Here is a 24,867-nt window from a genome sequence, read left to right as displayed (position 1 = left end):
CATGGGGAAAACTCGAGTGTTTGAGTGGTTTTCCCGTTTCAAGAATGGCGACATGTCAATTGATGACAAACCTCGTTCCGGTCGTCCTTTCACGGCACGAACACATGAAAACGTTGAAAAAATCCGTGCAATCGTCAACGAAGATCGACGACGGACCATTGACGAAATTGTGGAGCTGTCGAGAGTGAGTTGGAGTTCATTGCAGTGAATTCTGACAGAAGATTTGGGAATGAAAAGGGTGGCTGCCAAATTCGTGCCACGACTGCTGACTGCTGAACAAAAGCAAGGTCGCGTGGAAGCATGTTGTGCTTTGAAAGGAGTCCCGAAGTGACCCAAACTTTTTTTCAAAAGTTATTACAGGTGACGAAACTTGGTGCTATGGTTACGATCCTGAATCAAAGCAACAATCAAGCCAGTGAAAGACTTCAGGTTCGCCTCGCCCCAAGAAAGCTCGTCAGGTGAAATCAAACATCAAAACAATGTTGATTAGTTTTTTCGATGTGAAAGGAGTCGTCCATTCAGAGTTTGTTCCGCAGGGTCAGACAGTTAACCAGGCTTTCTACTTGGAGGTTGTGAAAAGATTGCGCAACAGTGTGCGGCGGAAGCGGCCCGATTTGGGGAAGTCGGGTGACTGGTTTTTCCATCATGACAATGCCCCGGCTCACACTGCCTTGTCTGTACGACAATTCTTGACCAAAAATGGTATGACCCCTGTTCCTCACAATGCAAAATCCCCAGCGTTGCGCGCGTACGCAATACGCTAGCCCTTCTATTGCGTTCTGCGCAAGCGCACTCCCGACCCGCAATTTCTTTGAATACGCAAAGCTTAAGCGCACGGCCCACTTAAACTGTGTATTAGTGAAACCGAAGTCTGCTAAATATAGCCTATCAAACTTTTGAACTACACTTTCCTAGCGGGAAATTTTTTTATCTTTTTTTTTAGGTTGTATTTTTAACATTGTGTATGAACTTTAAAAAAAGAAATAAGCACAGATTTTCGCAAAATTTGAAGTGCACGAGCACGTCCGTGTCAGTGGTGTTCTCTATAATAATATTTTTAGCAATATGCCCCGAGCGTAAGTTCAATAACATAAAAAAAAGCTCTATATCTGTACGGACATCTCATAGTTTAGCAGCTGAAGCCCGCAGGGAAACAGCCGCATATAGGGAAGCCGACGGGTCGCCCAGAACTCCCTCTCGTCGTCGTCCAAAAAGCCGGGGGACAGGAAGGTACCGGCACTACCATCAATAACGCCTCCGTGGAAGCCACGCGACGAGCGTGCGCGGGGAACGCTGTTTTTGAAGAAATACGCCGGACCGAGCACAAACCGGAAGCTTCATTGAAGTCACTTCCGGCGGAGGAAGAATGGAAGGCCACTGGTCCCGTCTTTATACAAGCCGGCCTCGGCACGAACTTTTCCTTTGCCCCCTTTTCAATATCTCTCTTCCCCTCTCTCTCAGCCTCTCTTGCATTACGTCTATACTTCGTCAAACGCTAAAGCTGACAGCGAGGCGGAACCTACGTGTGCCGTTGGACTATAGTCGCGCGTCCATGTTTCGTCACGTGATCACGGGGTCAGGCGATGAAAGCTACGCAGCTGATTGGTCCCGCGAGTATACGTAGCTTGTACAGCATTGTCAGCTAGGGGACAAACTCAGCGTCTCAACTCATCCCCTCGCACGAATCTCTCTAAAATTTCCCTCTCACTTTCTGCCGTCGAACCCTCCTCGCCACTTCCGTGCCTTTCAGCATGTTTTCATCAAGGAGGCACGCAACCCGCAGCCGATATCCGCAAGGTCCCTTTAGATATCCGCTGTCTTGCCTGCGTGCCCCGTGTCATGTACGGGGTGCTCGCTGTAGAATGTCGAAAGAGCGCGCGTGCGTATATCCATACAGGTGCGCGAGGTACAGGGCTGCAAATTCCACTTTCAGAGAGAAGAAAGAAGGGGTGAGTTACGAAACCCCGTGTGTTTCGTAACACATCCGGAAAAAATTCGTATTTCGTTCTCACTGCAGAGCGTATGCGTAAACAGCCCAACGGCTCCGTTTAAAAAGCAAAAGAACACGCTAAAAAAAAAAAAAAAAATGAAATAATACTGAAGGCGTTTTAATCCCCCTAATCGTTCCAGATTTAGTGCTAAATGTTAGCGCTGGACACTCGATCGATGAACCTACCGATTAATCGAATATGCTTTCATCTCGATTCACTTTTTTTAGCCGGTTCATCGGTTAAAATTTGACAAAGAAGTAAAATTTCGACGCATTTACCACGCAGACGTACATATTCGTGTACAAAGGCCAGCGGTGGGCTACATGTTGAGCTAAAGTAAACCGTAGGGGACAGATTTGTAACTCTAAACAAGTGGAGATGGCTATACGTGTATCAGCCCCTTCAACGCCGGGGGAGTGTCCGTTTAGCGCAGCAGGAGACTATCGCGAATGATCGAGAGAGCTCAATATTAAAGAACCTCCGTCCCTGCGGCTGAAGCAATAATTTTAAGAGTGTGGGTGTCTTGACCGTTGTCACAAAACACATGGACGGCGATTTAAAATCCAAAATTTTGTATAGCGCCGGTTATCAAACATCTAACATAGGCACTTTTTTTTTTACTTTTTCAATACTATTATGAATGGGAATGAAACAAATCGATTAAGCAATCGAATAAAGGGTGGCCATAATCGAGCTAACTTTTTTAATCGCCGCCCAGCCCACTAAATCAATAAAACTGCTTCTTTCGATTTATTTATTATGGATACTGCTGGCCCAAAAGCTGTTACAAAGAAAATAGATATAAAAAAAAACCATTAATATACGTTTTTACATTGCCATAGAAGCGCCGTATGAGGACTCGGCCAGGATAGGGCGATATAATTAAATACCATCGAATCAAGTACAGCGCTCCAACCCAGCAATGTAGCTTAGAATTAGTTTTCCCCGACACCAGTGGGAGGATCATGTCGTCTCCGTCGTGGTTAAAAGGGTCATGAAATGAATTTACGGCTGTGATAAATAATTGTAGGTTGGAACCTTACTAATCGCATATCGTTTAGCGGGCCAAAAGAAAGAGGGTAGAAAGACGAAAGCCTGCTTTTCGGTACGAAAATTCGAAAATATAGCGCACTATTTCGTACCTCCTTTCCTTCTTTCCACCTTTTCACTGTCATGCATCCGCGATACCCAGCTCGCGTATGCCTACCCCAGCCCACGCACTGGACACAAGCACTGCGTCACTCGGACGTGTGCGCCCGTCAACAATCAATCCGTCGACGGATATTTGACTTCGCGTTCGTGGCCAATAACTGCCGTGACCGCACTTATCATCGCTTGCGAATTCCAAGTTTCAATGTGTGCTTGAAAAGGACGGCGCAAGCTTGGAGTGATCGCACCGGCGCCCAAGGACTTGGCGACTACGTGACTTCTCATTTCAAGTTTGAGTAGAGGAGTAAACCTAAGGGGGAAGAAGTTGAAAAATCGTTTCATGGCCCCTTTAAAACCCCTCGATAAAATTCACGCTTCGCGTTTCTTACAAGTACTGAGAGGTATTGTTGGAAGAACGCGCGAAACATCTGCCACGAGTGACCGCTGCGTCGCCATTGGATAACACTAGATGGCGTTAATTCTCTCTTCATTCCTGAGAAATCGCATAGAATTCTTATAAGTCAGAGCCACAAAATGGCGGACGGAAGAAGTCCTTCCCCGGTTGTCAGACTGCGCTGCTGTGGTTGTCAGATGTCAAAATCTTCTCAAGGAAGCCAAACTCTCCGGGTATAAGCTCTACCGAGGGCTACACGAGGCACGGGCCTGGTGCTTAGGCGTATTTCACACTATACTCCATTCCAATATCTACAAGCCCTTCAGCCCAGCGTGTGACCTCCTCAGCCCATCACTTCGTCCTCGCCTCGGAAAGCGAGCGAATCACGCGCCATACGTACGAACACTAAAAAGGAAACTGGCCAGGGACACTTTTTTTTTTGGAAAGCTCTATACTTGAGGCAAACTTCACAAACCCGCCATGTTGATGAACCGAGTCCGCCACTTTCCTCGTTAGTTTGCATGGAGGCGTTCAGTTGTCGGTGTCGTTTTTGAGTTTCGTGAAACGCACAAACATGGCGAGTTAACGGCCGAGCTCAGAATGACCAGGACCGTACTTGGGCAGCATAAAATAGACCCACGTTTATTACGGTTTATTACGGTTTATAAATAGACCCACGTTTATTACGCTATCTCCGCGGATGGAAAGACATCGCCGGTCGCCATGTCCGACGAGGTTCCGAACCGGAATAGATCACGCGAAACCGATCTATATCGTATCACAACCAAGCTATTTATGGCTATAGGGTTCCGTGGATATTTCGTGTGCGTCAACAAAAACTCGCGCGCCCTCTCTTTGTCGTCGTCCCAAGCGATTGCGTGCCTAGTTTCCTTCCGCTCTCTCGGAGTGGCGGTCCCGTCGCGCGTGTTTACTTTCCGCCGGCTGGCGGTCCCGTCGCGCGTGTCTAGTTTCCTCCGGCTTCTCGGGGCGGCGATGGTTCGTACCCTTGTTGAAAATTCTGTGTCACCTTTGTGTCATGTGAAAAACAACTTCGCTGGTTATCCACCTTCAGAGTTTGGTCTAACAGCGGGACATCTACCAGTAAGGAGGCTTTTATGGTTTATCCCTTCGTGCATCGGCCTGTTTACGCAGAAATCGCAGAAAGGGGCGTCTCAAAATTGCTTTTACATAGAGTTCAAGGCCATACTCATGGTCAATTCGCGTGGTGCTTTCAGCGCGCTATAAAGCGCTCTTTCGAGAGCGCACCAGATCGGGTGCTGAAAGAAGAGCGTCACACCGTGATCGCGTGGTTCCCATTCCGAGAACTTCTTTTTCCCCGTGAGCACTAAGGGAGTGCTCTCGGAGGGAACGAAGCTCTTTTTCCACCGCCCGATCTGGCGCGCTCTCGAAAGAGCGCTCTAGAGCGCGCTGAAAGCACCACGCGAATTCCCCATCAATCTCACGAGCTCTGCGCAGCGTTGAAAGAAGCGTGCACGAGCGCGGACGCTTGGCTTTGAAACGAGTTCCATCTTGCGCGAGTGCTTGTGGATGTAAAGCAGTCCCCTGCAATACGTAGCTTGTGAAAAGTATAGTATACAGATGACATCTTTCACGGGATTCCAGACGAAATAGTAGAACAGTTCTGTATAATATAGCTATTTTTTAAATAAAATATTCATTTAATTAGTACCTCACATGCTTGAAAAAAGTGTGACGAGCGAATTTAAGCTTCCCTTTGCCAGGAAGTTCCAGGCCTGAAATGTTTCTGCCTTTGGAAACTTCTTTATATCATCGCTATGCAAAAATATCCTCTATAAAGAAATCTTCGACGTGTACAAATCTTCGACGTGTACAAATCTTCGACGTGTACAAATCTTCGACGTGTACAAATCTTCGACGTGTACAAATCTTCGACGTGTACAAATCTTCGACGTGTACAAATCTTCGACGTGTACAAATCTTCGACGTCTACAAATCTTCGACGTCTACAAATCTTCGACGTGTACAAATCTTCGACGTGTACAAATCTTCGACGTCTACAAATCTTCGACGTCTACAAATCTTCGACGTCTACAAATCTTCGACGTCTACAAATCTTCGACGTCTACAAATCTTCGACGTCTACAAATCTTCGACGTCTACAAATCTTCGACGTCTACAAATCTTCGACGTCTACAAATCTTCGACGTCTACAAATCTTCGACGTGTACAAATCTTCGACGTCTACAAATCTTCGACGTCTACAAATCTTCGACGTCTACAAATCTTCGACGTGTACAAATCTTCGACGTGTACAAATCTTCGACGTGTACAAATCTTCGACGTCTACAAATCTTCGACGTCTACAAATCTTCGACGTCTACAAATCTTCGACGTCTACAAATCTTCGACGTCTACAAATCTTCGACGTCTACAAATCTTCGACGTCTACAAATCTTCGACGTCTACAAATCTTCGACGTCTACAAATCTTCGACGTCTACAAATCTTCGACGTCTACAAATCTTCGACGTCTACAAATCTTCGACGTCTACAAATCTTCGACGTCTACAAATCTTCGACGTCTACAAATCTTCGACGTCTACAAATCTTCGACGTCTACAAATCTTCGACGTCTACAAATCTTCGACGTGTACAAATCTTCGACGTGTACAAATCTTCGACGTGTACAAATCTTCGACGTCTACAAATCTTCGACGTCTACAAATCTTCGACGTCTACAAATCTTCGACGTCTACAAATCTTCGACGTCTACAAATCTTCGACGTCTACAAATCTTCGACGTCTACAAATCTTCGACGTCTACAAATCTTCGACGTCTACAAATCTTCGACGTCTACAAATCTTCGACGTCTACAAATCTTCGACGTCTACAAATCTTCGACGTGTACAAATCTTCGACGTCTACAAATCTTCGACGTCTACAAATCTTCGACGTCTACAAATCTTCGACGTGTACAAATCTTCGACGAGTACAAATCTTCGACGTGTACAAATCTTCGACGTCTACAAATCTTCGACGTCTACAAATCTTCGACGTCTACAAATCTTCGACGTCTACAAATCTTCGACGTCTACAAATCTTCGACGTCTACAAATCTTCGACGTCTACAAATCTTCGACGTCTACAAATCTTCGACGTGTACAAATCTTCGACGTCTACAAATCTTCGACGTCTACAAATCTTCGACGTCTACAAATCTTCGACGTCTACAAATCTTCGACGTCTACAAATCTTCGACGTCTACAAATCTTCGACGTCTACAAATCTTCGACGTCTACAAATCTTCGACGTGTACAAATCTTCGACGTCTACAAATCTTCGACGTCTACAAATCTTCGACGTCTACAAATCTTCGACGTCTACAAATCTTCGACGTCTACAAATCTTCGACGTCTACAAATCTTCGACGTCTACAAATCTTCGACGTCTACAAATCTTCGCTATATACAAATCTTCGCTATATACAAATCTTCGCTATATACAAATCTTCGCTATATACAAATCTTCGCTATATACAAATCTTCGCTATATACAAATCTTCGCTATATACAAATCTTCGCTATATACAAATCTTCGCTATATACAAATCTTCGCTATACACAAATCTGAATATTCCCTATACCCATATCCTTCTGACAATTATGTTATCAAAACGAGGCTCCATGTAGCATGAAAGAGTAAGCTGCGACCACTCAGACAGCTTTCTAACGCTGAGTCGGAATACGCCAAAGATATATGTTGTATCTTTTCACAGAAACCGTACTCTGACACCAGACCGCTCCCAGAATTCGAAGCAAGAGAGCGTATAAGCAAAAACTTCACCGCAAATAAAGATACGAAAAAAAAAAAAAGAAAACTCCATTGTAGTATTAAGCGAGGCATCTCAACTTTTGAGCTGCGCACCCGCCGTACCAAATGCAGACGGAAAACTCCGGGCTGAGTAAGCGAGAGCGCGCTTTGACAAAAGTCGATGCGCAGTTCGCCAAGTATAGTTGCGGCGGGCGAGTCCTCTGGCACCGGCAAAAAGACGGCGCCACGCAGAGTGCGCAGCACTGGGATTCATTTCATGGTTCGTTGAGGTTCCGAACCCCGGGTCCATTCTCTAGCCCGCACCAAGACCGAAACAAAAGGAAAATAAAGAAAGTCAAATGTCACAGGCTTTTTGAAGAGAGAGAGAAAGACATCGCGCCAAATCACAAAACAAGTCGAACGTAAATAGAAGGGAGGCTTAGCTCAAACTCCACCAGAAGTTGCGGCTACAGTGCGCCCAGATTTCAGAGTACTCCCATCTGCTCGATCTTGTAGGCCGTGTTTGGAGTACAAGCTACGAGCAGGTGACGAAAGCGCTTAACGTCTGCAAGCGTTCCGTCTCTTTCCTCCTAACCACGCGAAAACGGAACGCGTTTGCACTTGCCCAGGGCGTATCCGCCATTAAAGGAGCACCGAACCTAGGAATATTCTTTTCTCAAAATTAAAAATCTCAAAATAAATGTTCGTAAAAAAAAAAAAAAAAAAAAAAAAAAGCAGAATATTTTTGTTTTAATACAATTTGTTTCTATTTGCGGACGAAAAACAAATTTTATCCCTGTCAGACGATGATAGCGTAAGTCAAACCTCACAAACCACATTGAGGGAGTTCAGTCGTGGTGTCTGGTAGCGTTTTTAAGCGCCAAAAAGGATTCTAACTTTGGGTATTACGCTTGGGTGCGTAAGGCGCCACAAAAAGACGATCTCACGATCCACCTTAGTGCCCCTTTAAACTGCAAGAGCTCTTCAAGGTTTGAGTTGCTCGCCCTCTTCAATCTATGCTCTCTGCGCGGCGACCGGTCGTTGTGGCTTTGAAAGCGCTCTTTCGCGCTTGGGCAATTTCTGCGACCGCTGGGATATCTCGAGACCGAGATAGGGCTTGCGGAACGCCGGGCCTCGGGCACACTCGCGTCCGAGTCACACTGAGCGAACAAAGAACCAACGCTGCTCCAAGACATACGCAACAAACTTCGCCAACAACTTTTTTTCTTTTTTTTGCGCTGAAGTTAATCAATTGATTATTTGTACCGAGCGCAGTGTCGTACGCGAAGCTGAAGGGAACGACGGGAACTGACTGTACAAAACCGACTGTAGCAGACGAGAAGAGAGTGCAGGCAAGCAACTGCATTAGCCTCCTCTTATCTCTCTCCCTCTCTTCGGTGTCATGTGGTGACATTGAAGAGAACATTTGTTTCGAAATGAGACAACTCTCATGTAAGAACCGCCCTTAGCCAGGAGCAGAAGCATTTGGCATCAGTCGATTTACAGATGTTTGCGTCGTGGGTTTTTCCTGTGGACCCCTTTATTTGCGGAGATAGGATGGGGTGCAAACGTGTCTGATATCTGGTCGGGAACTAGCGGAGACAATAATGCCCATCTAGATCGCAACAGCCGATTGCGATTCTCGAAACAGTGACCGTTCGCACCTGGATAAGATATTCTTTACGCCGCTGCCGTATGATGTGCGGCGTGTTTCAGGGAGCAGTATTGACGCAGCATTAATCTTCAAGTTTTCGAGGGAAGCTCGCGATGTTTCATTTAAACCATGTTGAATTAACCTGAGACTGGGGTAGAGAAGAAACATCAAAACGTAGAAGCGAGAGAAAATAGACAGGACAATGTCACAAAACCTCGCCTGCACCCTTACGATTTTTTCTGCTTCATTTAAGTTTGTGCACCACTTGCAACAAAAAAAAAAAAAAAAAACCGATTTGACAAACAAGTAGATGGGAGTGGCTTACACGAACATCTAGAAAGCTGAGTGCAAGATATGATTCATATTAAATTTTACCTCACGACTGCAATTTTTTTATTCCTACTGCTCCATTTACCCTCCCCGAAGAAATCCGAAGTTATGATTGAGTACATGTAAACTCGAGAGCATATAAGTCACAGGTTCACGTTTAAACGTTATGGAGGTAGCGCTTATTTTCAAGCTTTTCACGAGGGAGTGAGAGATGACGGAAAGACGGAGAGGTTTACCGGAAACAGCTTGCTCACCATTCTAAAGAATTAAAGTAGTTTCAGATTGTGCAAAAAAACTAAATATTTTATCGACGTCTAGTCACCCGCAGTGGGCTTGCCCGAATACTGCTCTAAATTATATGATGCAGGGTTTTATTTGCGGAAAATTTTTAAGTAAGAAGAACCAAACATGCTGATACTTACTATCATGAAAACCTATCTCTAAAAGCAACATTCCATACCGTGAACAAAATGTTTTATGAAAAATCTACACCATTTTAAAGGCATATTAACGCAGGTACCTTTGAATGTACTTAATTTTTGTAAAGTAACAAAAAGCAATGACGTTACTTTTTTGCACTAACTTAACAAGGTACACATTTAACCACTGTAACAGGGTTACTTTTTTCCCCCGAGTAACTAACTGACTGTAACTCGGTCACTTTTTAGCAGTAGCGTGCCCATCACTGCTCTTGACTCTTTCGAGAGACTTCCCATCGTGTCTCGACTCGCAAGAAGGCAGAAAAACGTAAAAACTTACGTTGGGTTCTTGTTGCAGAGACCTATGGTGCTCGTGGCTCGGTAACAGCGATCTCTTGGCTATCCGCCGATGCCGCAAGTGGTGGTGGTCTCCGAAAACCTGCGAGAGAACCAACACCATTGACCACGGCACGCACGCGCAAAAGTCATAAAAATATAACTCAAAACATTGCACACAAAGCCACGTTTCCGAACCCTCGATTTCGCGGGGATTCATTGAAAGTGCGATTCGTTACACGCACGACAAAACATGACACCACCTCGATCATGTTGACCAAGACCATGGTGACTAAGACTGGGGGTGCTCAGAAAGTGTTACAAATGAACTGGGCACGTGTTGTGTGTGTGTGTGTCGTCACGTGACGTCATGAGATCACATGACTGATGTTACACGTTGTCGTAGTGCCACGTGATAGGACATGTGACGTCACGACACTTCGTAACGGTTTTTCGTGACGGGTTTTGTCGTTAGATGCGGCTACATTCTGGATTTCCATCGAAGACACGCGTACAGTTCACGGTCATCAATGATCACGAGTCCACCTTAACAAGTGTCTCCCCTCTGGTGTTCCGCAAGAGTCCGTTCTCGGACCTCTCCTTTTTTTAATATTTATCCTTCCACCATTTCCTCTAAAATACACCCTTTCGCAGACGACTGCGTCGTCTATAACAAAGTAACATGTGTGCATGATCACAACCAGCTACAAGACGACCTTCTAAAAATTCACCAATGGTGCAACACCTGGCTGATGACACTAAACAAATCCAAATGTAAATTAATCCGCTTCACTAGAAAGAAATATATCTTATATCATCAGTACTTCCTCGACTCTGACCTAATCGAAACCGTTTCAATGTATAAATATCTTGGTGTAAAACTAACATCAGACCTCTCATGCAATAACCACATTGAAGCCATACATGCATGCTGACTCATCGAGAACTCTAGGCTTCATCCGACGTAACTTGCGCAGTGCTCCTCCACTCGTCCACAAAATGGCGTACGACACGTTCATCAAACCAAAATTAGAATATGCAGCTTCCATCTGGAGTCCCCATCATGGCCTACCTCATCAACCACCTGGAAGCAGTGCGAAACCGGGCCGCTCGTTTCATCTTGACCACCTACGATTTTTCTGTCGGTGTATTCGCGTTAAAAAGTCAACTAACCTTGTCTTTTTTGCAGCTCCGCAGGAAACTCTCTCGCCTCTGTCTTGTTCATAAAGTCTACTATCATTGCCCCGACCTCAAGAACTATTTGTTATCACCTCCTGACAGAACATCTTCTCGTCTTAACAACTCCTGCACAATCAAACCTGTTTCCGGTTCCACAAACGCATTCAATCAGTCTTTCCTTCCTCAAGCCATCTCCGACTGGAACAGCGTATACCATCCTCCATCGTCACCATCGTGGACCCAGAAGTATTTCTGTCAAGCTTACGGATTCATTTTTCTCGTTATTAGTATTTTTTTGCCAGTATGTACGATTAATGAGCTTGACCTTGATGTATTAATTAGCTTTTCTTGTTTGTATAACATGTGTATATCCCCCCCCCCCCCTTTATGTAATGCCCTAACCAGGCCCTTAAGGCCTGGTTAGGTAATAAATAAATGAAATTGAGTTTTTTGCGTTAGGTAATAATGTGACAAATTCGCAAAGGAAACCAGAAAAATTAAAGTGCATCATTTGCACGCAGTGTTTCAAAAATTTAGTTTTCTAGTCTTGTTTTTTTTTTACGTTTTTTTTTTTTCCTAATTTAATCGGAATTCTCAAAATTCTGCCTTTACAGACTCTGCCCTTGTTTCGAGTGATACGTCACATATCGAAATTCGAGGCACATACGGTTACACCGCAGAACATGCGCTGCATGCTTGAGACTGCAACATAGCTTGCTAATGAAAACTTACTCCCTTACCCTCCGGACAAACCGCATATAAAAATATACGAAAAGAAAGAAAAGACGATGATACGTTAGAACCGCATCTACGCTCGAAATATTACGGAATATGATCCCAGCACGGCCGCACGCCCCATTCAAACGTTGTATACTTATAGTAATTAAAAAGCTTGAAGTTTCAAGGAAAGTTACGTCAGAGTGGTTGGTTTCAGCAGGTGGAATTTCAAAGCGCAGCGAGTTTCTGTTTACCGGAACACAAATAAACAAAAGTAAGCGGAACGAATGCACTTCGCACTTAAATTCTGGGCTATCCAAAATAAACATCTTTTCGCAATACCCACACTTTCCGGCGCGCTATCTCTACAAACAAAGATTTCCCATTTTCCTGCGCTCTCCAGTGAAGCGATCGACGTCAAATGCTGCAGAGGTGCCAAATCGAGCAGGCAGTCTAAGAAACACAGTATTTTCAGCGATATCTTCTTTCATTCAACTAGCGCGATTTTCCCCAGCATTCAAATCACACCCTCAAACCATCTCCAGCAACCCGTGATGAAGATATGATGAACAGTTCATGTTTGACCCCACAAAAGGTGCTTCGTCAAGAGTGCCGTTTGTAGATAATTACGAAGACTCCGCGGAGCTAAGGCAAAAGACGGAGACCAGAGACACAAACTATCCAACAGAACCGAAAATGTATTCAAGGAGCGAATTCTAGTTGGAACGCGGTATAAAGAGGCTTCAAATCGAAATCGAATCGAAGGGCCGCGGATTACAAAACATCTGACGCAATACAAAGAAAAAGTGAACGGCTTTTGACCCGAAGAACTCGAGATGGCCAAGGTGACGACACGGTCGCCGAACTTCTCATATTTTTGTTCTTCCTCCTCGACACCATCTCGCGGTTTTAGTTGAGAGGCGCGCCATTCGCGCCGCAATCAATTACGCTGCAAATTCGCTAACGACTGAGGATCCCATTTAATTGCCAAATTTAGACACATTTGCAGAGAGGAGCTTCTATGTACTTCATTTAAGCTTTTTTGTTTTCCCTTTTAAAATTGCTAGCAGAACTCAACGAGATCATTAATCAATCGCGCGTGCAGAGCGTATAGATCATCGTTCGAAGCGAAGTCACGAAGAATAAGCGGTCATGATACAGGTTAGGAGCACAATAAAAATACGCACTTAAATCGAAAAAAAAAAAAAAAAAAGAGAGTAAAGGTAAAACAGGCATAAAGCATGTGTTCGAGGATTTTAAATTCTAATCCCCGCGCTCATGGCGACCTACATCTTTCTTGTCGGTGCGCTTTATGAAAGGCTAAAACGGTATCTTTTTAATTTTGAAATGCAGTTTTAAATGTCCATAAAATAGAGGTATCTCACGGTCCCGAATTGCCCGTTCGATATTCGTTGGCAAAGGAATGTTGTTCTATGTCATTGAAACAACACTCGACAGCCGCGTGAGAGAATTAAGCTGCCTTATGCGTTAATGCATGCGACAGAGAGTTTCGTTTGAGAGCTGCTTTTGTACGAGCGCTGGACGCATGAAAAAGCTAGATTTATCTGGCAGCTATATTTTTTTCTCACAGCGAGCTTTGTCCGACGGCGAGCTTTGTCAGACGGCGAGCTTTGTACGACGGCGAGCTTTGTACGACGGCGAGCTTTGTACGACGGCGAGCTTTGTACGACGGCGAGCTTTGTACGACGGCGAGCTTTGTACGACGGCGAGCTTTGTACGACGGCGAGCTTTGTACGACGGCGAGCTTTGTACGACGGCGAGCTTTGTACGACGGCGAGCTTTGTACGACGGCGAGCTTTGTCCGACGGCGAGCTTGTCCGACGGCGAGCTTTGTACGACATTTAACTTGCTCTAACAGTTAGTACTGCTACTGATTAACAAAATGCTATGCTCACAGACAGACTAAAAAAAGATCACAATTTGCGCATCGTTCATACGCTGCACGAAGTAGCCCTTATAAGATTTGGTTGTCGGGGGAACGGGAACGATGATTTCGGCGTTCGAAACCTACAGTCTTGGTAAAATAACAGTTAGCTTATATAAATGTAACTGCACATATATTATTTTAGCACATAAAGGGGTAAATTAGTAATGCTCCGCGAGGTATCGGACGTTTTTTTTACTGTAGTTCTTTACGTAAATACCAGTATCGCTTGACGCGGATTTTTGTTCGACGATGAATTGCAGCAACATGCCTCCATCTGAACATTTTTTCCCAAGGATATAAAACAGAAAAATGCACGTTAACTAACGCAGTCTTTTTTTTTTTTTTTCTTAATTCACAGGTGCGCTTGTCCGGGAGAGTCAACATGTGATAAAGATTTTGGAAAAATCAAAAGGATATTATACGCGCCAACTGAGCACACACTTTCGACGAACCACTTCCGACGGAATCGGTTCAACTGAATTCATTGTTCTGGCAGACGAAGCGAAGCTGCTCCTCGCAGGCGACCTTGGAAAAAAACGGCGCGGTATCGTTGACTTGGGAATAAGCGTCCACAGAGCAGGAGAATAACAGTCGAGAGTGACTCAGAAGGTCGCTGCCGTCGGCATCGGCTCACTGGCTCATTCCCAGAGTGTCGCCGCAAGCTGGCAACACGGCGATTTGCAAGACATATCACGGCGGTCGCTGACCTAAGGAAGAACGGCGGGTCAGGTGGTCTGGAATTCATTCTTTAAGACTTACGAGGAAAATATATCTGTCTTAAGTAGAGAATGCGTACTCCGAAAAGCAATAGAAGGATTTCATACCATATAAAACTGTTATCATTACTTCGCACTCCGCGAAGGAATATCCCGAAGTCAGCAAAGCGAATTTCACTAGTCGCTCTTAGCTCGGGAAGGAGAGAGACAAACAGGAAAAAGATACAGAGGGAGACGAGACTTCAAAAAGCCTCTCCCCCTTAAGAAAAAAAAAAAATGGCAGAAGGAAAAGAAAGGTGTTGCAAGGAAGGTCCTTCCCATGCACGAGCTATGGGAGGTGGAAACGCTTCAGGCACTTGAAGTTTTATGTCCCCGAAGCCCTACGATCTCAAAAGCCACACAACATTCCGATGACTCCGCACGTTTCCTCAGCTCCGCAGCCCGTTTAAGTAGTTCCAACTGGTAAAAGGAAATAAAACGAAATAAAAGCGAAACAAAAATAGTATAAAAAGAGATTGTTCTTCCCATTCAGTGTATTGATTTTGCAGTTTCAATAGGGCCTTTCTTTTCGACGAGCGTCGAAGCAATCCGAAGAGGTCTCCATCAAGAATGAGAGTTCCACTTCTGTGTATGCATCTTTGAACCTGCGATCGAAGCTGGTCTTACTCTCACTACCGCTCGCACTGTTCCGCGACATCTGGACCAATCGCCAGAAAAGCTTCCATCCACGTGACCATGCTCTGTTTGTTTATTCAAGATCGCCTGGAGAGCAAGAGTCCATATGTACTAGGCATGCTGTGCACAGAACCCTCGAGATGAGAACAGAATATTCCGGGCTCGTAGCTTCGATGAACATTGGGTTAAACGAGGTCCGACACTGACTGTTCAAGTTCAGTGAGCAAATCTAAAAAAAAAAAAGCGAAGATAAGGATATAGCGAAGATAAACATATACCGAAAACATCGCTACAGCGAAGAGATGGATACGACGAACATACTGGGAACTGAGAAATTGATATTACGAAGCCGCATAAACAAATGAATATAGCGAAGATGTGAAAATACCAACGATATGAATAAAACGAAGAAGATATGAATAAAACGAGGAAGATCTAGGTATAACGAAGAAATGTATACAACGAAGATAATACAACAAAGATATTGATATACAACGAGAATATGGATATATCGGGTGAACGTGACACAAAAAAAACCCGAAACTTCAGGCAAAAAACGACACGACAGACTAAAAGGTCTCGAGACCTTTTAGTGTTCGTGTCGAGACCTTTTAAAGTTTGTGTCGAGATCTTTAAGCGTTAGTGTCATTTTTTGCATGCACTTTCAGGGTTTATGTCATGTTCAATCTAAACCAGCTCGTTTGCGTCCTTACATTCACCTCATACGGGGTAATATTTTTTATTCGAAACAGATTTTTTTTTAATAAAAGCGTATTAACTGCTACGTGAATGCCGTCTTCACCATACGTCTCTTAAGCTCGGCGAACATGCGAGGGGTTGGCTGCTTTCCTGCAGCGAACGCGCTCAAATTTTAAGCATATTCACACAGACAGATGCGAACAAGCCGACAAACCCTTCCACTTAGGCGCATTCGTCGTAAGCAGGGATGGGCAAAATACATCCAAATATGTATCGAAATACAAATACAAAATACTTCGTCTAAAATGTATTTAATTACAAATCTAATTACATTTCCAGAAAAGCATTTAATTACAAGATACAAATACAACCAAATGTATTTGGTCTCCTCCAAATACTTTTCCAAATACATTCCTCAAAATATGCGTCAGCGACGTCAGGGCACCTGCAAGAGGTTTCTGGGTATCTCATTTTTATTTTGCATCGCACACTCGGGAGTTAGTGTGCGAGGCTCTGGTAACGTAATAGAAATATAATCACACAAAAAAATGTAATCAGCTTGGACGTAATAGGTGAAAAAGTACAGAGCTTCAAGCAGGTTTTTTTGTCGATTACATTTTGGTATAGACCAACAAAGAACCGAGACGACCAAGACGCGCATCACAAGCTAGAGAATTTTTTATAGTTGCAACTCGCACCAGTTACGAAAATCTGGACGACCCGCGCATTTAGAATGCTCCAGGCAAAAATATGGGTGGTAATTAGGCTGGAAAGCATCACAAGTTGTCACAGGCACGTATTTAGCCGGTCTGCCTGTGAACGTCAATTTCGACACTATTCTTGGCCTGGACTAGCACCGTAATCACAAAGTTACTAAACGCTTGTGCTTGATTGAGAGACACTGCATTCAGTGCAGAACGTAGTTTTCTTCCTGCTCTGGACAGTGACAATACATTTGAGGGATGTATTTTCGCCCATAAAATTGTATTTAATTACAATTGTATTTGAAATACCCACGTTTTAGTATTTAAATACACACGTCAAATACATTACCCAATTTGTAATTAAATACAAATGCAAAATACACAAAGTATTTTAAATACGTATTTCAAATACTTGTATTTGAAATACTGCCCATCCCTGGTCGTAAGTGATTTCAATGTCCATCGATTGTTATCGTGAATCCTCGTGGCATGCACGTTCCAGAAACCGCACCCCCCCCAAAGCATCAACAAATTCATCCGCGTCGGTATTTACGACATGCGGTCACGCGAAGAAAACCATTTGAACTTTCTGCTAACCCTTTCTTTCTCGGCTGTCAGATAAACCTGCCGAGTTGTTATTGCACGCGAGCCGGAATTCACCCAGAGAAACCTCGTGCGCGAATAAACAGGAAAATTCCCCGGAGTATCGAAAGCAATTAGCGATTCCTATAGAAGGCGCCATTACAACAGCCAACTTACGTAAACCAGCAGCCGCTGGTGACGGCAGCTATAACGTTTCCCGAAAGGCGCGACGTCGATATTTCGTAATGTACACTGGCAGAGGCCGCAGGAATAGCCTTACCAACCACCCGGCGTGACGCAAGCGTCACGTGCTAACAGACGTCTCCTTATTAGCCAAGTTCAGGACCGCGAAATTAAGCTTCAGCAACATCCTGTACGACGTATCATCCAGAGAGTCAACGTCCCTCTTGTTTCATAATTGGTTTCGCCGAGAAACGACGGATTAAAGATGTCTCCGCAAATCCACGGATCCGGTTCATTTCGGCGGAAACGAAAAACAAGTTAAGGACTACAGACTCTTGCAGTTCCTATGCGGCAACTCCGGTCGAAAACACAGAGAAAATAAATGAGTGGCATCGTTTTAGTGGCACGAAATATGATCACGGCCGAAAATATCACGTCAAAGTGAAGCCGCGTACTGCACTAAAACTGATTTTAAAGATGCGCCCAACTGCTCTTTAGCGGTCGACAACCGGGTTAAGCTTTGAGTCCAGCAACACTGGCAAGGTACCCTCGTGACGTCACGTCGCGGCAGTATGGCTGATGAACAGTGATGCCATTCCTTTAGCAGATAGTTTCAGGTTGTCCGTAGACGCCTGAAATTAAACTTCGCGCCGTGATATACATAAAACTACACCCAATATCGAGAAAAAAAATATATAATATGCCTTGTAATTCAGGAACACTGCCTTAGCTAAAAACAGTCGTGATCCCAACTTCAAAAATATTGACTGGAACAGCGCTTTAAGGAAGCATATAGCTAAGACGCGATCACAAACATCTAGGTTAATTAGATGAAACGCTACGGAGTTTTAGGATAGAGGACCCAACCCTTCGGGTCCCCCAGGCAGCATGGGGCTTACCACTGCGCATGCGCGTAACATCTGCGCTTGCGCACTGCGACGCCCCAAGCTGTCTGGGGGACCCACACGCTTGTTGAGGGGACCCAATGCGTTGGAGACCCCATTCTAGAACTCTCTAATGATAATTACCCCATAACAGGCGTGTCGCCCCAATCAACCTCGCGGCCTGTGAAAAAGAAGGAAAAAAGTCGAGTTTTCACACACAAAATGTACATAGAAGATTTCAACGAAAATTGAGCATGAAACTATCAGAGATGATATCAGACAGAATGATAAGCGAAGATCGCACCTTTCCCATACAACTCTTACGTGACAGAATCGTATAGCACATGACTACCTTGGAGGGATCCAAAGCTCCGAACGGCTCAATCACGTATAGTCGCGATACCAATTTCAAATCGACGTGACGCGAAGATCAGATTTCAGGGACAACCGAAGCCGGGCTCGGATAACCCGAGCAATCAGTGGCCACATCCGGTTGACGCAACGACGTACTTCCGGCGGAGAGAAACCGCCACCGTGTTGCGCGTCCTCCTCTCCCCTTCGAGGAAAAAGAAGAGCCGTCCCTCTTTTTCAACGGCACTTTCGCCCAGGGAACCTTTTTTTCCATTGGGATTAGACAATATCCGGTCTCGGACGGAAGCGGCGGAAAGCGAGGCGACGTCGCTAGGCAACAGACAGAGGACGGCCGCGCTCCTGGGATTCTTCACTCCGACCAGGCAACACTGGGTGGAGGAGGCAACACTGGGTGGAGGGTGTGGCGGCGGGCCCCCGGTGAAACTCTGCCCACTCGCGCAGACTGCATGCAGCGATGCGACTGACCCGAGTCATTTTGTAGCACCTTTTGGAGCAGCCGAACGCCCTTAGTGGAACAGCAAAAAGCACCTTTGGAGGAAAAGCTTACAATTCAATTTTAAGGCGAAAGCCTTACTCGTCCCACTGAGCGAAAAAAGTAAATGGCAATGAAAACGCGATTGCGCGGCACGCGCCGCTCAATCGTATGCTCAAAGACGAAGCTGTCTTTCGCGTCGTCCTAGACGTCGCGAAGGATGTTTTCTTGACGCCGTCCTAAAGGTTGACCTAGAAGTGGTCATGTAAGTCGTTCTAGAGTGGCGTTCGCCCTCCTACACGTAACCAGTTTTAAGTGTACCCGTGTAATTTTTTTTTATTAATACCACTGTTAATATTATATGCTAAAGGGGCACTGAAGTCATTTTTGAAAAAGGTTTTTGACCGTATATTTTTTTTTAAATCTGTTACTTCCCATATATATCAAGTTCTATACTACAGAACTGCCTATTCATCTAAGGGAAATAGAAAAACATGTCGACTCTTTTCTCGCGGAATACATTCCTAAAGATTTTATTGTAACACGTTTCCAAGAGAGTTTGATAGGCACACATTCAGATGAGACATCTTTTTCGCCACGGGCGAAGCCACCACTTGCAACTCGTCGACAGTCGCCCTTCGTCGACCCCTTCACTGGGAAGAAACTTTTTCCCAAACTGGGTGTGCCGCGATCTTTGAACGCCTTTTTTAACGAGGAAAAAAGCTACGCACGATTGTAATTTCGTGTTTGTTGGGATGCTTAGAGCCTCTAGATTGAGTTGTCACCACAAAAGAACGATCTCAGAATCGATTTCAGGGCCCCTTTAAGATTCGTGCGTTCCTTCATCCTTCTGCGCAACGGCAGGATTGATCTCCTCACACACAGAACTAGCTGTTTAGTGCCACATAGAAGCACTAGGGATGGCAACAAGATGCTGATCGATGAGGGACCGTATGAACTGCTGTGAGCAGCTATTTTAGGTACGGAATAAAATGTAAACCACACTACATTCCCCTAAAATCATGTTAAACCAATCTCGAGCGCACAAATTGATGTTTTCTTCGGGTTCTAAAGGTCGCAATAACAAAGAAATTCTTAAATACAAAAGAAAACCTCTTGTCGACACGTTCGGAAAATCAGTGACAATTTGTATGTAGAACCTGATAATAAAAAAGATCGGCACGTGAACGATAAGTATGTCTTCTTAAAACAATCCAGCCAAACTCGTTAAAGTTTTTCCCAAGGTTTCATCCCCAGCTTCACCTTATTTTTTTTTTAAATTTATTATATCTACTGCACTTCGAACGAATAAAACATAAATGTGACAACTAAACAACGGAGTTCAAATAAAAATAAACCTATCCAGCAGTTCATATGAATCTTCTTGCGAGTAACCTCGCTAAATCCTGAATTTTGAAAATACAACGCCAGAATACCGAAGTTTTTTTTCTCACAAATAATGGCCCCAGTTTAATTAAGAAATTTCTACTGCAACTAAGAGTTGTTACATTAACACTCACGGAGTTCCTTTTTTTTCTAATATGCCGCTCGCGTGTTAAACGTCCCGCTGTGTGGAATGCCTTTCCTTTAGCACTCAGATGCACTGCGGCGAAGCCAAATAAGCAAAATGGCGATGCTTACTTTGCGGCAGACTTGTGGCCGTTATTTGAAAAATGTAATGGTTTGCAGCTACAAGTTACCGAGCCTCAAACGTAAAGGATTACTGGTACAAATTACTTTCGCTGAAAAGTAACGGGGTATTTTACTCATTACGTTACGCATTACTTCCACGTTACTTTTCCCGTATACACATTACCAAGAAACCAATAGAAACAATTTTGACGTCTTCAAAAATGCTTCGCAACACTTTACTTTCAATTTCTCGTATGCCCGCATTATAGTAGCCCTTGTAAAAATAAAATGTTCTATTTAAGAGAAACAATGTGGGTACACTCCGTTCACTTGTAAGCTGACATCTGTACATGCCTCGCACAATTTTCTAGTGGCTCTAGTGTTTCCTTTACGGTTGTTCTACCTTTCATTGCGTTGTCACTTTTGTTGAACTCGTTATCTTAGTGCTGCTGAATTGCCCGCTCACATTGCTCCCGTTTCTGTATTATGTTCATATTTTTTCACAAAAGTAACGAGTAATTACAGCCACAAAAAAGTAGCGTGGAAATTACAAAACTACTTAAAAACTAATCCGTTACTTTTAACGGATTGCTTCCTAAGTCTGCTTCACGGTAGCCGCTTCACTGCACTATACAACAGCGCGGTGGGAAGCGCACTCAACGAAGCTAACTTACACGCCAAAGCAAAGAACACAAGATGTCGGGAAACTTCCGAGTACTGTCAGGGGTTGGCACTGACAGAAACATAAAATAAGATAGTACACTATTTTGCGGCTGAAATCGAACATCCCGAAAATTTGCACACCAGCCTACCAGGACGATCGAGACGTGTAGCGGGGCCTGAGCCATTCGGCAGTTTTCGTAGATCGTTTCCGCTGTCCTGCAACGATACCCGGAACTCTACAGTCAAGGCCATGGGCGCGGAGGCGCAGTAGCGGCTTCTCGTTGCGGAGGGCCTAGCGGAGGGTGAAACGAGGTCTATGAAAACTTCCCATTATATTTTGAACATTAATAAAGTCGAATCGAGGTTTTGGCGCAATGTCGGCGCAAGTTCCTCACATCTGGGCACAATGTAGCAGGATGTAGAGGGGTAGGCCCTTTTCGGGGTAGTTTGGCGCAAATGGCGCAGCAATCACGTGACTGCAGTCGTCTGAAGGGTGCCGTGCCCACAGCAGCTGCTCCGCTGCGGTGGGGGGCCACAGCCGCGCCTGGGTATACAGACGAGCTACTCGTGACGATTCTGACCACATATAGCTGGTTGACTTCCCAGCGAATATAAGGGACGGGGGATAATACGAGCCAACGCTTACTCATTTGTCTCGTCTCTTTGCAATTTGTTTCCTTGGCAACCAAATAGCCAATCAACACAACAGCAGCATCAGTCATTTTGGCTCTTCTTTCTTGCAACTAAACTCAAATCCTCCGCAAACAGTTGAAGCCCGCAAGGACAAACAGTACAGGCCGTAGTACAGGCCGTAGGACAGGCCGTAGTACAGGCCGTAGCACAGGCCGTAGCACAGGCCGTAGCACAGGCCGTAGCACAGGCCGTAGCACAGGCCGTAGCACAGGCCGTAGCACAGGCCGTAGCACAGGCCGTAGCACAGGCCGTAGCACAGGCCGTAGCACAGGCCGTAGCACAGGCCGTAGTAAAGGCCGTAGTAAAGGCCGTAGTAAAGGCCGTAGCACAAGCCGTAGCACAGGCCGTAGTAAAGGCCGTAGCACAAGCCGTAGCACAGGCCGTAGCACAGGCCGTCGCACAGGCCGTAGCACAGGCCGTCGCACAGGCCGTAGCACAGGCCGTAGCACAGGCCGTAGCACAGGCCGTAGCACAGGCCGTAGCACAGGCCGTAGTACAGGCCGTAGTACAGGCCGTAGCACAGGCCGTAGCACAGGCCGTAGCACAGGCCGTAGCACAGGCCGTAGCACAGGCCGTAGCACAGGCCGTAGCACAGGCCGTAGCACAGGCCGTAGCACAGGCCGTAGCACAGGCCGTAGCACAGGCCGTAGCACAGGCCGTAGTACAGGCCGTAGTACAGGCCGTAGTACAGGCCGTAGTACAGGCCGTAGTACAGGCCGTAGTACAGGCCGTAGTACAGGCCGTAGTACAGGCCGTAGTACAGGCCGTATAGCCCGCCACGGGCTACGACCAGTCCTAACGGACTACAGCCAGTTCTAACGGACTACAACCATGCCTTTTTGGACAGGTCGTATAGTTAGGGCTGGGCGTCGATTCAGAATTGTAACCCGATTAACCGACGCCCTTTAACCGATTCATCTGTTTCCTTCCATTCAACGCATAATTTAAAAAAAGAAAAGTCAAAATTACATCCTTTGCCTTTGCTGGATATGTGAAAAACGGCGCAATGAACAATTTCGGACTTTAAAACTGATACGTAGTTGAGAGCAGTCAAAAGACACACTCACAAATGATTACTTCAGCTGTAGAGGCAAAGTCCGGCAATAGCGAACTCCTTTGACTGTTCGCGGCCGTCTCTGCCGCGCTAAAGCGACACTCGCACCGCGTAGAATTGGCTGGGACACGTAGAACTTCCGCACTAGTTTGGAGTTAACAATCTGGTCCCTACAATTTACATTAGGTCAAATTTCGTCATGAAGTTTGCATTCCTACGGGTGTACTCGTCCAGGTGTGCGTGGTGAAAGCGTAGAATTTTTCTTTCCTATAAAAATTAATCGCGATTAAATCATTAATCCAATAAGAGGTAGGTTCATCGATCAAGTGGCCAGCCCTAGCTGTAGTCATTCACGGCGATTTATAGCCATTTACGACGATTTATAGTTTTTACGACAATTCATAGTCCTCTATTGTGATTTATAGCCCTCTACGCTGATTTATAATTGACGATTTACTATCACTATTTATAGTGACGAGTTGTAGTAAGATACGACGAGTCGTAGTACAATACAAGTTGCAGCCCGACACGACCAGTTGTAGCCCGATACGTAAGGCTGTAGTCCGATACGATTAGTTCTACTCCGATACCAGCTGTTGTAGTCCGATACGAGAAGTTGTAGTCCGATACCAGGAGTTGTAGTTCGACACGAGAAGTTGTAATCCGGTCCGATAGTTACTAAGATTGGAAGCCCGTGAGGACAAGCGGTAGCTCGTTTAGGACACGTTGTGCACACAGCTACGACCGGCGGAGAACCGTTAGGAAAGGTCGCATACAGTTACGACATCTTGGACACCAAAACGACAGGCTGCCGTTAAAATAGGATGTCGTTCGTTTTTTTGGACGCGGTTTCTTATACGCTGTAGCCCATAACAATAAACCGCGACAGACCGTGCCCCACTCCAGTTCGCTAGAATCATGCGGCTCACGGCAGCCATTTCAACTCAACCAAGACTCACACGCCGAAGGAACCTTCTCCGACAAAACAAAGCACCCGGAAGCATTTTGTGCGCGACGTACGGCATACATAAAACCCCATAAACCTAGATTCACTGTTTAAAAATTATATTAAGCCTCGGTTATAAATTTTACGTCCGAGCACTCAAGTGGATTGCAGCCACCCTCCCCCCTTTAAGATGGCTTTTTCGCGGCTCGTCGTTAATGCCTGCCGCTACCAGCTCCCCTCAACCACAAAGTAAGACCTCTCGAAAGACGTTACCAACGATAAAGCCCGAGTTTTTATATCAAGCGGAGTTTTAACCGCCTCATATAAAGTAGATATCAGTGAGATTAAGTGAAAAACAGCGTCCTGTTTGCAGGAACAGCGTCCTGTTCCTACAAACAGGACGCTGTAAACCTAGAGGCGTGTGGTTGAAGCGATGCAGTCACCAGCGGGTCGTTCTACGCTTACTGAAATGTATTCGCTGTGTATGAAATACGCTTAGTGCAGTTTTGTAAAACGCGATACTGAAACAGAAATGCCTGCCGACACACAAGAAGAAACCACAACGTTTGGGTTACGCGAAGCAGTGTTGCAGTTAGTGCTCGCTTACCCCCCGTTCACACTGGAAGCGGATCCGCGTTCGCGAAGCGGTTGCGAAAGCGGTTGTATAAAGATCCAGTGCAATT

At 45.2% G+C, this 24,867-nt stretch overlaps 2 protein-coding genes across 2 annotated transcripts in view; both read right to left on the bottom strand.

Annotated features, from left to right (window-relative positions):
• The window catches only part of LOC8050648 (furin-like protease 1, isoforms 1/1-X/2), a 121,541-nt gene extending 111,352 nt beyond the window's left edge, over window positions 1–10,189 (bottom strand). The window contains exon 1 of the mRNA XM_042289017.1: window positions 10,070–10,189. Coding sequence (XP_042144951.1) covers window positions 10,070–10,189 — 120 coding nt within the window. The remainder of the gene's footprint in view (window positions 1–10,069) is intronic.
• A 12,020-nt stretch (window positions 10,190–22,209) lies between these two features.
• LOC120844267 (keratin-associated protein 6-2-like) lies at window positions 22,210–24,176 on the bottom strand. The gene is made up of 2 exons (XM_040215953.2): window positions 24,130–24,176; window positions 22,210–22,999 (listed from the first exon to the last, which is right to left on the bottom strand). The coding sequence occupies exons 1-2, from the start codon at window positions 24,174–24,176 to the stop codon at window positions 22,210–22,212; spliced, it is 837 nt and encodes a 278-aa protein (XP_040071887.2).
• Between the last annotated feature and the right edge of the window lie 691 nt (window positions 24,177–24,867).

Source organism: Ixodes scapularis, unplaced genomic scaffold, assembly GCF_016920785.2.
Source record: "Ixodes scapularis isolate PalLabHiFi unplaced genomic scaffold, ASM1692078v2 PGA_scaffold11__112_contigs__length_91849675, whole genome shotgun sequence".
NCBI classification, from domain to species: Eukaryota; Metazoa; Arthropoda; class Arachnida; order Ixodida; family Ixodidae; genus Ixodes; species Ixodes scapularis.
The sequence above is the reverse complement of the archived record's forward strand: the minus strand, read 5'-3'. Positions and strand labels throughout refer to the sequence as shown.

Coding starts and splice junctions, on each gene's coding strand:
- LOC120844267 (XM_040215953.2), bottom strand. CDS start 24,176: ATGGCTGCCGTGAGCCGCATGATTCTAGCGAACTGGAGTGGGGCACG. Junction 23,000..24,129: donor GCGAACTGGAGTGGGGCACG/GTCTGTCGCGGT, acceptor GTAGTCCGTTAG/AACTGGCTGTAGTCCGTTAG.